At 42.7% G+C, this 14067-nt stretch overlaps 1 protein-coding gene across 7 annotated transcripts in view; it reads right to left on the bottom strand.

Annotated features, from left to right (window-relative positions):
- SPIDR (scaffold protein involved in DNA repair) overlaps positions 1-14067 on the bottom strand; it is a 283594-nt gene that overhangs the window by 161362 nt on the left and 108165 nt on the right. For 6 of the 7 annotated variants that reach the window (XR_015140875.1, XM_086337017.1, XM_086337023.1 and 3 more), the window contains one exon: positions 12251-12351. The exons of the other annotated variant lie outside the window; for it this stretch is intronic. Coding sequence is in view for 4 of the 6 variants with exons in the window: in XM_086337017.1 (XP_086193143.1) it covers positions 12251-12351 (101 nt within the window). In the remaining 2 variants the exon portion in view is untranslated. The remainder of the gene's footprint in view (positions 1-12250; positions 12352-14067) is intronic. 7 annotated transcript variants of the gene reach the window in all.

Here is a 14067-nt window from a genome sequence, read left to right as displayed (position 1 = left end):
TCAACTGGAAGTGATGTGTACCCAAGGGACGCAAAATAAACTGCAATAAACACTACAGTCCAAAAAATCAAATCCAAGTGGTATTTGATCTATTCACTCTATTGTACCACTGCTTATTTTCATGAATATATACTGAAAGTTGAATTGTATTTATTTGTACACAACTGTACTATCTTTTCTTTTGAGATGTTACAACAATGCCTGATTCTACCAATGATCTCAAACACCCAGCAACAGTATAGGCCTGTGAGTGTTCAGTTACTGAGTCTTTAACTGCACTGTCATTGTTGCGGTTCAGTCATTAAGCCGTGTCTGACTCTGCAATCCCATGGGCTGCAGCACTCCAGGCTCCTCTGTCTTTCACTATCTCCCGGAGTTTGTTCAATTTCATGTCCATTGAGTTAGTGACGCCATCCAGCCATCTCATCTACTGCTGCCCCCTTCTCCTTTTGCCTTCAATCTTTCCCAGAATCAGGGTCTTTTCCAATGAGTTGGCTCTTACCATTAGGTGGCCAAAGAATTGGAGCTGCAGCTTTAGCATCAGTTTTTCCAATGAATATTCAGTGTTGATTCCCTTGAGGATTGACTGGTTTGATCTCCTTGCAGTTCAAGGGTCTCTCAAGATCCATCTTCAGCACAACAACTAGAAAGCCTTCTTTATGGTCCAACTCACATCCGTACATGACTACTGGAAAAATGACAGCTTTGACTAGATGGACCTTCGTCAGCAAAGTAATGTCTGCTGCTGCCTAGATTTAGTTTTTCTTCCAAGGAGCAAGTGTCTTTTAATTTCGTGGCTACACTCACCGTCCTCAAGATTTTGGATCCCAAGAAAATAAAATCTGTCACTGCTTCCACTTTTTCCTCTTCTGTTCGCCATGAAGTGTTGGAACCGGATGCCAGGATCCTAACTTTTTTTAACATTGAGTTTCAAGCCAGCCTTTTCACTCTCCTCTTTTACCCTTATCAAGAGGCTCTTTAGTTCCTCTTTACCTTCTGCCATTAGAGTGGTATCATCTGCATACCTGAGGCTGTTGATATTTCTCCAGGCAATCTTGATTTCAACCTGTGATTCATCCAGCCCCACATTTTTCATGATGTACTCTGCATTTAAGTTAAGAAACGTTACTCTGCAGGGTCACAATAAACAACCTTGACATACTGCTTTCCCAATTTTGAACCAGTCTCTTGTTCCATGTCCAGTTCTAACTGTTGCTTCTTTACCTGCATACAGGTTTCTCAGGAGACAGGTAAGGTGGTCTGGTATGCCCAAGTGCATTATTATATTATTACTAATGCTTGGTACTCAAAATTTTAGTTTCTGAGTAAATGTTGTAAGCTGCCATCAGATTCATTTCACAGATAATTTCACAATAAAATTCATAAAGCTCTAACTAGGAGTTCTAGATTATAATACCTAAAAACTGAATTCTGAGGAAATTTACATCTTAATCCTGTAAAAGCACAATTATTCTTTGTAAAACTTATGCTCCCCCTTAAAATTTTAAGTCATCTGGCAATGATGAACAGACACATTTCTTAACCACAACTGCTTACTGAACTGTAAACAATTATGCTTTCACTTCTTGATTCTACATTTTTTTTTTTGTTTTGGCCTTTTCACCCAGTTTAAAATATTCTCTTCCAAAAGCCACAATAATTCTAAGCATGAAACAGAAATCTGAAACCCAAGTCTTAAAAAGAAAAAAAAAAAAAAAAAAGAACCAGACAAGACAACATGGCCTGAGAGGCTGTGATGCCCATCACAGTCCCTAGCAATGTGAACAATGGAGAGAGCACGTCAGCCCCTGGGATCACAGAGACACAGAGCGGCCACCAGCTGTGTCAGAGGGTCTGTTCTCTGCGGTAGCCTGCACTGTTCTGGAGAGGGTAAATGAGCAATGGAAGGTCTCATTTTTTAAGAAATTCAAGTAAGGAAAAAGCATACAGAAATTCCAGGAAAGCAACAGACCCCTCAGCAAAGTTCATACAAAACCAGAGAAGAGGGAGTACTCTGGAGTGCATGCCTGTGTCCCCCTAAATCCACATATGCAAGCCCTAACTCCACGCTGTGGCTATATTTGGAGACAGACCTCCAAGACAGTAATTAAGGTTGACAGAGGTCATGGGAGGGGCTGATGTGACAGGATTAGTGAGGGTCCTTGGGCGAACAGAGCCACAGCTTCCTGTATCTCTTTGCCGAGCAGAGAGGAAAGGCCCTGTGAGCACATGCCCAGATGGCCGCCGTCTCCAAGCCATGAAGACAGCTCTCTCTAGAAACTGACCACGGTGGCACCTCAATCCTGAACTTCCAGCCTCTAGAACAGTGAGAAAATAAACGTCTGCTGTTTAAGTCCTGTGGTCTGCGGCATTTTGTACAGCAGCCAAAGCCGAGTAAGACAGATTTTGGTACCATGAAGTGGGCTTCTGCTATAGCAAGTATCTGAAAATGTGGGTGCAGCTTTGTAACTGGACAGTGGGCAGAGACTGGAGAAGTATGAGGTACATATTAGGAATACAGATGTTAAAGGAGATTCTGGTGAGGTATCAAGCAGACGTAAGGAACAAGTCATGGACAGCGGAGGACAGGGGACTGCTATGGACCGAATGTTTCTGTCCCCACAAAATCTTTATATTGAGGTCCCTAACGTGATGGTGCCTGGAGGTGCAGCTTTGGGAGGTGATTATGCCAAGACAGAGCCTTCAAGAATAGGGTCAGAACCCTTATAAGAAGAGACACAGCGAGGCTCTCCCTCCTCGCCTGTGAGCACACAGCAGAAGGCAGAAAGAAGCAAAACTTGAAGATCTGTAAAATTCTCAGCCTGTCCATAATGAAAAAGCATACTGGGACAAGGATCCCAACGATGTAGCTAAACGATCACTCAGTAAAGAGATTCTGTGAGCACAGACACTACCAGTCTGCATCAGAGGAGACAAAGACCACGGGAAATGAAGGAAGGCTGTGAGGCTTCTTCACAGGACAGAAAAGCTAGCCTGCAAATATGTGTCACCCTTCAAAAAAGGGAATGATGACCCTAAAGGCCACCCAGAGATCCTAAGGGCTGCCACTCTCACCACAAGGCCGGGCAGGGCTGGTATTCCCTTCTGTGCTTCCAAGGGCAGGGCTGCATCTTGGGTTTGTGGGGAGAAGATGCCCTTCTCTGCCCCAGGGGTGGTGTCTCTACAGAGAGCCTTCGGTGAGAGGCCCAACAGAGCCGTGGGGGTGACACCGTCCTCCAGGGGGCCTGGGTGGCAGAACACTGAACCAAAGAGGATTTTCCTTGACCTTTAAAATTAATAGAATGACCCTTGGTAGTTTCTGGGCTTGCTTGGGACTTATCACTGCATTCTTCCTTCCTGTTTCTTCCTGTGGAAAGACAATGTCTGTCCTATACCTGACCACACTGTATCCAGAAGCACATGACTATGGTCTCACAGCTATTGAGGAATTCTGTCTCAGGCTGGAATCGAACCTCAAGTCTCACCTACATCTGATTCAGACATCTAGACGAAACTCTGGACTATAGAGCCAATGCTGGAAAGGCTTAAGGGTTTGGGGGCTGTTGGGATAGAATGAATGCATTTTGAATGTGAGAAGGACATGAACTGTTGAAGGCTAGGGTAGAATATTTGAGACTGAATGCTTTGGTCCCTCAAAATTCATACACTGAAGCCCCCTCGCCTCCCAGTGTGGATATAGTTAGAGACAGGGCCTCTAAGGAAGGGTCTAACTTAAATGAGGTCATAAGGATTGGGGCACCAATTCTAAAGGATTAGTGTCCTTTGTTGCTGTTCAGTTTCTAAGTCGTGTCTGACTCTTTGCAACCCCATGGACAGCAGCACACCAGCTTCCCTGTCCTTCACTATCTTCCGGAGCCTGCTCAAAGTCATGCCCTTTGAGTTGGTAATGCCACCCAACCATCTCACCCTCTGTCATCCCCTTATCCTTTTGCCTTCAACCATTCCCAGCATCAGGGCCTTTCCCAATGAGTCGGCTCTTCGCATCAGATGGCCCAAGTGCCCTTAAAATAAGAAGAGAAACTAAAGAACCAGATCTCTCTCTCTCTGCATAAGCACGCAGCCAGATGGCAACTGCCTAAACGCCAGGAAGAGAGCCTCGCTAGAACTAGATCTTGCCAGCACCCTGACTTCAGAACTTCACCTAAAGAGCTCTGAGCAACAACATCTGCTAGCCAAGTCACCCAGTCTGCGGTACTAAGTTATGGCTGCCCAAGCTGACACAGGGCCTAGTACGGGTTAGATTTCCCAAGGTGAGCTGTGTGTGGGACCACCTGATGTGCAAACTGACCCTTCCACTCTGAGTGCACCCAAAGCAAGGTCTTCTTTATTGAAAAACTTCCTTGTTTAAAAACTTTCCTTCATAGTATTGTAGGTAGTATTTTTGGCTCAGAAAACAGTGTTCTAAACAGTGTTCTAACAGTGTTTTAAAATGGTGTTCAAAAATCATATTGCCCACCTCCTAGAGTAGTGGAAATAAAAACAAAAATAAACAAATGGGACCTAATGAAATTTAAAAGCTTTTGCACAGCAAAGGAAACTATAAACAAGATGAAAAGACAGCTCTCAGAATGGGAGAAAATAATTGCAAATGAAACAACTGACAAAAGATTAATCTCCAAAATATATAAGCAGCTCATACAGCTCAATATCAGAAAAACAAACAGCCCAATCAAAAAATGGGCAGAAGACCTAACTAGACATTTCTCCAAAAAAGACATACAAATGGCCAATAAATTCATGAAAAGATGCTCAAAAGATACTCAATATTATTCATTATTAGAGAAATGAAAATCAAAACCGCAAAGAGGTATCACCTCATAGCAGTCAGAATGGCTATCATCAAAAAATCCACAAGCAATAAATACTGGAGAGGGTGTGGAAAAAGGGGACCCTCCTTCACTGTTGGTGGAAATGTAAATTTATACAGACACTATGGATAGCAGTATGGAGATTCCTTAAAAAAAAAAAAAACTAGGAATAAAACTACCATATGACCCAGCAATCCCACTACTGGTCATATATCCTGAGAAAACCACAGTTCAAAAAGACATATGTATCCCAGTGTTTACTGCAGCACTAGTTACAACAGCCAGGACACGGAAGCAACCTAGATGTCCACTGACAGGTGAATGGATAAAGAAGATATGGTACATATATACTATGGAATATTACTCAGCCATAAAAAAGTATGAATTTGAGTCAGTTGTAGTGAGGGGGATGAAGCTAGAGCCTGTGAAACGGAGTGAAGTCAGAAAGAGAAAAACAAATATTGCTTATATGTATATATGTGTTAGCATATAGATGGAATCTAGAAAAACAGTACTGATGAACCTATTTGCAGGGAAGGAATGGAGACGCAGATGTATAGAACAGACTTGTGGACACAGTGGGGGAAGGAGAGAGTGGGACGGATTGAGGGGGCAGCACTGACACATACACGCTGCCCTGTGAAAAGCAGACAGCCGGTGAGAGGCTGCTGCATGACGCAGGGAGCTCAGCCGGCGGCTCCGCAACGACCTAGAGGGCCGGATGAGGGACGGGGAGGCAGGCGCAGGAAGGAAGGGATAGGTGTACAATCATGACTGATTTGCACTATTATACAGCAGAAACCATCCCAACACTGTAAAGCAATTTCCTCAAAATAAAAAATTTTAAAAATCACACTGAAAACAACTTTTAAAAAGTCATAGGGCTGTTAAATATCTCTATTTTTTATATATTTAACATCAGCTATAAAGCAAACAAATGTCTTGAGAAAAATTTTAGGAACCCAACTACAAAACAGCCAATTACTACTTCTGGATAGTTATTAACTAGCAGAGTCCTTTAGAAATCAGGGCTCATATCCACCTTCTCTAAGCCATCCTGAGGGAGGCTAGAGTGCGTGTGCATCTGTGCAAAGTGCACACTCACTGGCAGTCCAACATGCTGAAAACCCTGCAGCCAAAAGAACTAAAGACACATGTATTGACATATGGACAGATCCAGGGTGTCCCTAAGGCCCTGTTACTCTTGATACTCACTCCAATAGCAACCCTAATCCCCTCCCAGTCTCTGAGAACTATTCATAAAGGATATTCTAGTGAAGAACTTCTAATCCATCAGTTAAGCCACTTTATCATTTTATTTTTTTATTTTTTTTTAGTTAAGCCACTTTAAATTGGGTCAAAATAGGCAAGCTTCCCAGGTGGTGTAGTGGTAAAGAATCTGCCTGGCAATCCATAACCCTAACCCTGGGTCGGGAAGATCCCCTAGAGAAGGAAATGGCAACCCACTCCAGTATTCCTGCCTGGCAAAGTCCATAGACAAGAGCCTGATGGACAACAGTTCATAGGGTCACAAAAGAGTTGGACATGACTGAGCACACACACAGGCAGTATCAATACTTAGACAGAGCAGTGTACGTTCCAGCAGGAATTACAGTGAATTCACAACTGCTAAAGAAGAGCAGGTATTTCGGTCTTGGGTGCCATTCCCTTTCCAAGGACACTGTAATTGACCCTAAGAGGGAGGAGAGGGCAAAGGAGAGCAATCAGCTGAAGGATTAAAATGAGATGATATAGAAAAGTTTATCGTCTCTCCAAGGGCATGCATGGAGAGACCAGGGAATACAATCACCAGAGAGCCTGAGGGGGAGCACTCGGAGGATGCCTTCATGCCAGAACAGTGGACAATGGCAACACAGGATCTCAAGAAGAAATCACCAAAGGTTTGGCTAAGACAAATTTTCTCAGGAAAGAAAGAGGCACAGATCAAGTGACCTGCAAGGGCCTTCAGCTCCTTCAGCAGAGCTAGGACCATTTCTGCACTCTGGTGTCATGGAAAAATTTTTAATTTAAACCACCGACATCATTTATTTACTTCATAAACACCTACTGAGTCCTCGGGCACAGCTCAGGGTTGGGGTCAGCCCTGCACATCCTCGTGGCACTTTGCAGAGCTAGGATTTACCTTTACTTGGTATACCTACCGAACAACAGGACGCCAGCAATGTAACTACCAACAGAGAAAAGTGTACTGGGCCTGGTGGTCAAGTGGCTATCATGAAAGACACGGCAGGTGCAGGGCAGCTGTGAGAGGCTCAGGGTGGTATGTATGTGAGAAATAACTAGTTGGGTGGGCCAAGACCCAGACCAAGAAAGCTCACACCACAGGCTCCGACGGTGATGGACACTTACTCCAACACAAGAGGCAGTCAATGGACATGTTTTAAAGCAGATAAGTGACAGCAGATTTGCCTCTTAGGATAATGACCCCAACAAGCTGAAAATGAAGACAGGCAGGGACAGGGAGACCAGGCGGGAGTGACGCAGCAATCCAGGCACAAGGGGACAGGGGCCTGAGCTCGTGGCAGATGGGATCGCTGAAGAGGTCTGACCTGAGAGAGTTGTGAGGAAGAATCACCAGCACTGAGGGACTTCATGGCTTGAAAACATGTGCAAGACAGACCATGGGGAAAAAAAAAGAGAGCCCATGGAAATCACTTGGTGTATGGGCCGGGGTAGCAGGTGGCAGGCACACTGGTCCGCTGGGTCTGCAGGCACTGAGGTGCCGGTGGTGCTGGTGCTGGGCCAGGGCAGTTTCCAGACTGCCCAGCAGTCCTGGGAGTGGGGGGGGGGGGGTTGGAATGGAGATCCTAGATTATCCAGGAAGGGGACACAGAACAGAAGAGGTCAAGGCAGAAGCCTGACAAACACCTGCTGAAGCTGCACACAGAGGAGGAGTCACACAGGAGGAAAGTGTACACAGGAGGAGGCAGACCAGGAGGGAGCGTGTCCCTGAAGGAAGGGCGACCAGCTGTGTGAGGCTGCATGAACACAGCGCCGAGGAATGACCACTTCCGCATACTGGTGGAGATGGAGCAGCGTCACAGGGGATGGAAGCGGGTGTGCTCAAGTTGCTACCCTCGTAAATCGCTGTCACAGTACAAAGGCAGTTTCCAAACTTTGTAAGGCATTTTACTAATCCAAGAACTTACTTATTCTGCACGCGTGTTGAAAAGTTTCCTATTTTGTAACAGAATGTGTTCGGAAAGCTTAGGAGCATTGTGTGATAAGCAGCCGCACACTCTAAGACCACCATCCTGCAACAACACTTATGAGCCGCCAAGTCGGCTGGCTCACTCCCCTTCCTCACCATCTTCCGGGGAGACAAAGGCAGTCAAGCCTGGACTCCTACTTTCAAGCAGGCTCCTTCAGGCACCAAGGTCCCAAGTGGAAATTACAACCTCCCTGAAAGTAAAAATGAGCTCACAGAGTTTGGAAAGATAGACTGGTGAAAAGGTTACGATGACACACTCAAGATTTCACATCAGGACGAAGGCCGACACGATACTGAACTAGGCTGGAGGGTAAAACGACAATTGCCTGAGCAAGCCAAAGGGAGTGCTGCCTTGCCAAGATCAACGCTTTTCTAAAGGTCAAAACTAGCATTTTGAACATACAGATAATTTTTGTCATTAATGAGGTCCCAATTTAACTCTATGAATGAATTTTTATTCATTGAGCCATGTGTGGAATTCAACAGCAAATGTGTATTACGCACTATATAATTCATTTAGAATGGGCTAACTTTGCAGTCTTGTTTTTGGATAATTTACAAAAGAAAACAGAAATAAAGATTCTTTTAAACCTCAGATCTATGAGAAAAGAATCTGTAGAATTACTGTTTTTCTTTTCGTGTAAAAAGAAATGGAGAAAGCACAGATTAAATAAACTTGCAGGGAATCTGAAAGCATCATTTAATTCTGCTGTGCCACCAAATCTCATTACATGGGTTTTTAGATAGAAAAACTCACAAGAGATGAAAAATAGATGAAGCAGAAACAGCTAAGGGCTGACACACAGTAGCTAGAGAGTTGGGTTTGGTGTCAGTATCCTTTCCTCTCTCTCTCAGGTCCCATCAATACTTTAACATAATTATGAAATAACTTGATCATATGAACTCTTTTCTACTAACTTACACTTAAAATGATCACTGGAAATTACAGTCATTTGGGACATGAAGTCACAGTTCTAACAGCGGGTAAACTGGTATCATAGTTTGTTTCCTGACTTAAATAACTCAAAGAGAATTAATGTGAGTTCCTCTTGCCCATGACTACAAAGAGCAATATTAAATACCACTGCTGTACCTAAATGTGGGTTTGGATATAAAAAGTGGAAAAAATAAAGCTTAGACACTAATCGGCTTTCTGGTTTTATTGGTCAGAGGGAAGCTAGAAATACTCCAGAGGCAGCTCCCTTGACCCCAGAGGAAAGCGGAAGTTAGGAAAAAGAACTGCAGCTAGACCTCCTCAGCATCCTGGAGCTGACCCACACTGAGCAGGTCACAGGCAGGGTCCCTTCACTTGAAGCAAAGGGTAAATAACTAAGATAGACCAAGGAGTTGAAGAAAACATTTTAAATGAGTTTAAGACTTGGAACTAGGAAACTGCAACCTGTTTCAGGCCATGTCATTCTCATTCCATAAATCTGAACAAACATGTATTGTTTTTGAACTTGTCATATTATGTCAAAAACCCCACGTCTTCACAGAAACTAAAATTTAACAGGCACAATACTGCCAAAAATCAGACAAATTAAATAAACAGCCAACCACATGCCTCTCTTTCCTAGCTTTAAGCTCTCAATATTAGAATACTTAGACCAAGTCATATGTATTTTCTATCAAGTATTTTTTTCAAGTAATTGAAGGAGCTTAGTTTACCAACTAACTAGGTTTGGCAGAAATAATCAACCATTTACTAACACCAAGACACTTTTTATTTATGAGAAAATACTGCAATGAAGAAATTAAGAAGGACATGGCAACCTATTCCAGTATTCTTGCCTGGAGAAGCCTCAAGGACAGAGGAGCCTGGCAGACTGAAGTCTATGGGGTCAGGAGTCGGACCCTACTGAGCGACTAAACACAGCACAACACAGGAGACAACACACATCTACACAAAATCCCTGGTTCTTCGGGCTCACACCACCGTCACTGTGTAGAAAATGCTGGCCCTGTCATTTCTTCTTCCTGTCCTGACCACTCAAGTGGGGAGTCTTGAACACGACCCTGTTTCAGGGGCCTCCTGAGTCTTAGAGGGGTCCCTGGGAAGCAGTGAGAAAGAGGCAGGGGCCAGATTTCTGGCTTCTTGCTCCAGCAGGGCCGAGGGAGACCCACTCCACAGGAGCCACTACTCTGGACGCTTCCTGTGCCTCAGGGGCACAGCAAAGGGAGAGGAAGGCTCCAGGAGCAGTGCCCAGGGGACCCACTCTGCCCCTGGAGATGAAACTTCTGAGTGCTCACAGCTAATGATGCTCAAGGACAAGGAGCATCTTGTTACTCAGCGTTGTAACAACTGCCTCACTGGGAAAATCAACCTCAGTTTTAAAAATATTTTTTAATTGGAGGATAATTGCTTTAGAATGTTGTGATAGTTTCTGCCGTACAACAACGCAAATAAGCCATAATTATATATGTATATATCTCCTCTCCCTCTTGAGCCTCTCCCTCTCTCCCCCTATCCCACCCTTCTAGGTCATCACAGAGCACCAGGCTGGGCTTCCTGTGTTATTCAGCAGCTTCCCACTAGCTCTCTGTTTTACACGTGCTAGTGTATATGCTGCTAAGTCGCTTCAGTCGTGTCCGACTCTGTGCGACCCCATAGACGTCAGCCACCAGGCTCCCCTGTCCCTGGGATTCTCCAGGCAAGAATACTGGAGTGGGTTGCCATTTCCTTCTCCAATGCGTGAAAGTGAAGTCACTCAGTCGTGTCCGACCCTCAGCGACCCCATGGACTTCAGCCTTCCAGGCTCCTCCGTCCATGGGATTTTCCGGGCATGAGTACTGGAGTGGGGTGCCATTGCCTTCACCAAGTGTATATATGTCAATGCTACTTTCTCAATTCATACTTCCCTTTCCTTCCCCACAATATGTCCACAAGTACGTTCTCTGCGTATCCAGTTCTTCCCTGCAAATAGGTTCATCAGTACCATTTTTCTAGATTCCACACATGTGTGTTCATAAAAAATATTTGTTTTTCTCCGACTTACTTCACTCTGTATAATAGGCTCTAGGCTCAGAGGGTTTCGTCACAGAGATACCCCATGAGTCCATCCCTGAATTTCAGCTGTTCACTACATGGCAGTTCCTGGGATTGGGGAGAAAGGGAATTACCTCTATTTAATATTTACAAGTTTTTCTCTTATTTACCAGTTGCTATAAACATACAGAAGTGAGAAAATACTTTTTTATATTGAAAGGAAAAAAAGTCTTCTGCCAGCCCACAAAGGAAACAAAACACCAAACAGTGAGACGTTCTTCCTAATATACACCTACAGTGAGGTGTACCAAAAGTAAAGAAAAAGACACAACTTCTTACAAATATCAAGGAGAGGATTCATAGGTCTGAAAAATAAGAAATTCATCAAAGAGAAAAACAAAATCCAAATTCTTAAATACAAAGACTTCTAAAAGAACAATCTATTGGAGTTGGTCTTATTCATGTTTTCAATTAACAGACAATTTTTGCCTGTTTTTTTATTTTGCTTTTCTCTTTCACTCATCATATCAGTAAGTACCCTCTATTCTCAAATGAAAGAAAAGAAAACAAAAGGAAGATTCCAAATAAGCTATCTGGTGTTGATGAGCCAAACAAAAGCTCATCTGTTCCCTTCAGTCTCAGCACCCAGTCATACTTGTTTTACTTGGTATTTTTCTTGTCCAACCTCCAGAACGTACTTTCTCAGCTCTATGCTTGACCATCTGGTTAATTCACTTTAATGAGAAGTTGAAGTAGCAACTTTTAAGCTGCATACTACACCTCATTAGAAGGGTTCTACATCAATTTAGTGAGACAAGGACTTGGGATACTATTGAAGTTAGTGTTTATTGAACATCTGTTTCAGGTGTGTGTGTGTGTGTGAATGATATGTGTGAATGTTTCGGGTGTGTGTCTGTGTATGAGTTATTATGTGTAAATGTTAGGTTAGTGTTTACTGAATGTCTATTTCAGGTGTGTGTATTATGAGATGCAGTAAGATGTACTGCTTACTATGGGTCACAGTCACAACAATCAGAAAGCTACTGAAACAGATAAAGCAGAAACAGATATAATATAGAACCCTCCAACTCAGATCTTTGGCACCTAGAGAAAAAGGGGTAAAAATAGTAATGTATATATTTTAATGTAAAAATACTTTTACCTGGCATATTCTTTACTCACATATACCAGTGCAAGCCTTACCTGAAAGTGTCTTTTGGTAAGAAAGACCCTGATGTCTCCACAAAGAAATGGTGGATCTCTCTCGATTCTGCAGTCCATTTAGTCTTTCTGCTAGCCCGCCTCTGTTCAACAAATTATAATGTATTAAGTTTAGTGAAAAGAAAAGCTTCAGAACAGTTGGAACATTTATACTTTATACCCTCCAATCAGGGCATGCAAGTTTTAACTCATTTGGCATTACATTCTCTTCCTACAGGTCAAATCCTTCTACGTTAGTGATCTCCTTTTTTAAGACTTCTTGGATGATCAGTTTTCTGATTCTTAGAAATGTGAGCTCCTCTGAGATGAGTCTGACTTTCTGACTACTCTTTCTTAGTTAACTTACTCCATACATATATACCGATTATGTGTTTCCTGCTATGCCGAGCCAAGCACAGGTGCCAAGGATGTGAAGAAGGCAACAAGCCACACCACGGTGGACCTTATAGTCTAATCCACAGATGGGCAAAAAGATAAGTGTAAAATGGGTTCAGAGTTGTAATCAAGAATAAAACCTGCACCCAGTTGACAGGCAGAACACTCACATAAGAGGATCTGGGTATGAGCTCATTACTTGACCTAGAGATAAGTGAGTATTAACTGTAAATACAGCCAACATTATACAAAGGAAAAAACTTCCATGAATGGCAGGAAGATGACTAATAATAAAGGATATACAGGCACTTCACAAGAGACCCGATCTATCAATGAATAAATAGACATACAGATAAATTATAAAGCTCATTTGGGTTTTTCCATGAACTACCTACATTCAGAAGAGTCAGCAATTCCTAACATATCTCTGACCACAAGAGAAACCATGATCAGCTGTTAATCACCATTTGACTATGTAAGTCATCAATTATTTATTATCTCATAAAATTATGTTCACTGATCATTTCTCATTATTTCATTTTATTCTAATAATATTCCTTTGATGTAGAAACAACAGATATCAATACCCACCTCATACATGAAAAAAGTCAGAGCTTAAAGAGAGATCAGGAAAATTCTCCAATATTGTATAACCAGCCAGATGAGGAAACAGAAAGGATGCTGTGTCTGGCATTTAGTCAATCTTCAAGAAATGCTTGTCACTGCCATTACTGACTCTGTTAGATTTTTACTTGCACCCTACACTCTTTCCACAATGACTAAAAGACCTCATTTTAATAAACATTATATATATTATCACTACAAATTACTTCATTTTCCTATTAGGTAGGGTTTTTTTCTACAGGCACTTATTATTTCTGAATATGTGTGTGAGAGAGCAGTATATATTACAGGAAATTTTTTAAAATTCTCACAATCATATATATGCCAAAGCATCTCTACTTTATATATACGTAAGCCTTTCTTCAGATCATTCTGTTCACATGAAGTGACTAAGCAGGCACTACTGGCATCCTCACATGACACAGGACAAACAGAAGCACTGAGAGTGCAACACTGTGCAAGGTGAGACATCTGCTGAGGGGCGCAGCTGGTGAACACCAGGCGGTCTGGCTCCAGAGATCACAAGCTCAAGACTCAGTGACACACCTACTGCCTCTTCAGGAATACCTGCTACTTAAAGATACTAAGAATACATAGAAAAGCAGAAGACCGTGTTCTCTGCACAACGACCTAATTATTTACCAAATGTTTGTTTGCAAACTTATGACTTTAAGGGAGAAGGAAAAAAAAAAGAACATACAGTCTGAAAGCATTATCTTACAAGTGAACTTAGGATTGAAAGGTAAAAATCAGGAGTAAAAATGAATGAATGCAAAACTGTCCTCTGTCACATGTGGGAG

Source organism: Bos grunniens, chromosome 14, assembly GCF_055505025.1.
Source record: "Bos grunniens cultivar Pamir isolate PY7600 chromosome 14, Bosgru_T2T1.0, whole genome shotgun sequence".
Taxonomy (NCBI): Eukaryota; Metazoa; Chordata; class Mammalia; order Artiodactyla; family Bovidae; genus Bos; species Bos grunniens.
Note: the sequence above shows the minus strand (reverse complement) of the source record. Positions and strands in the feature narration are given on the sequence as shown.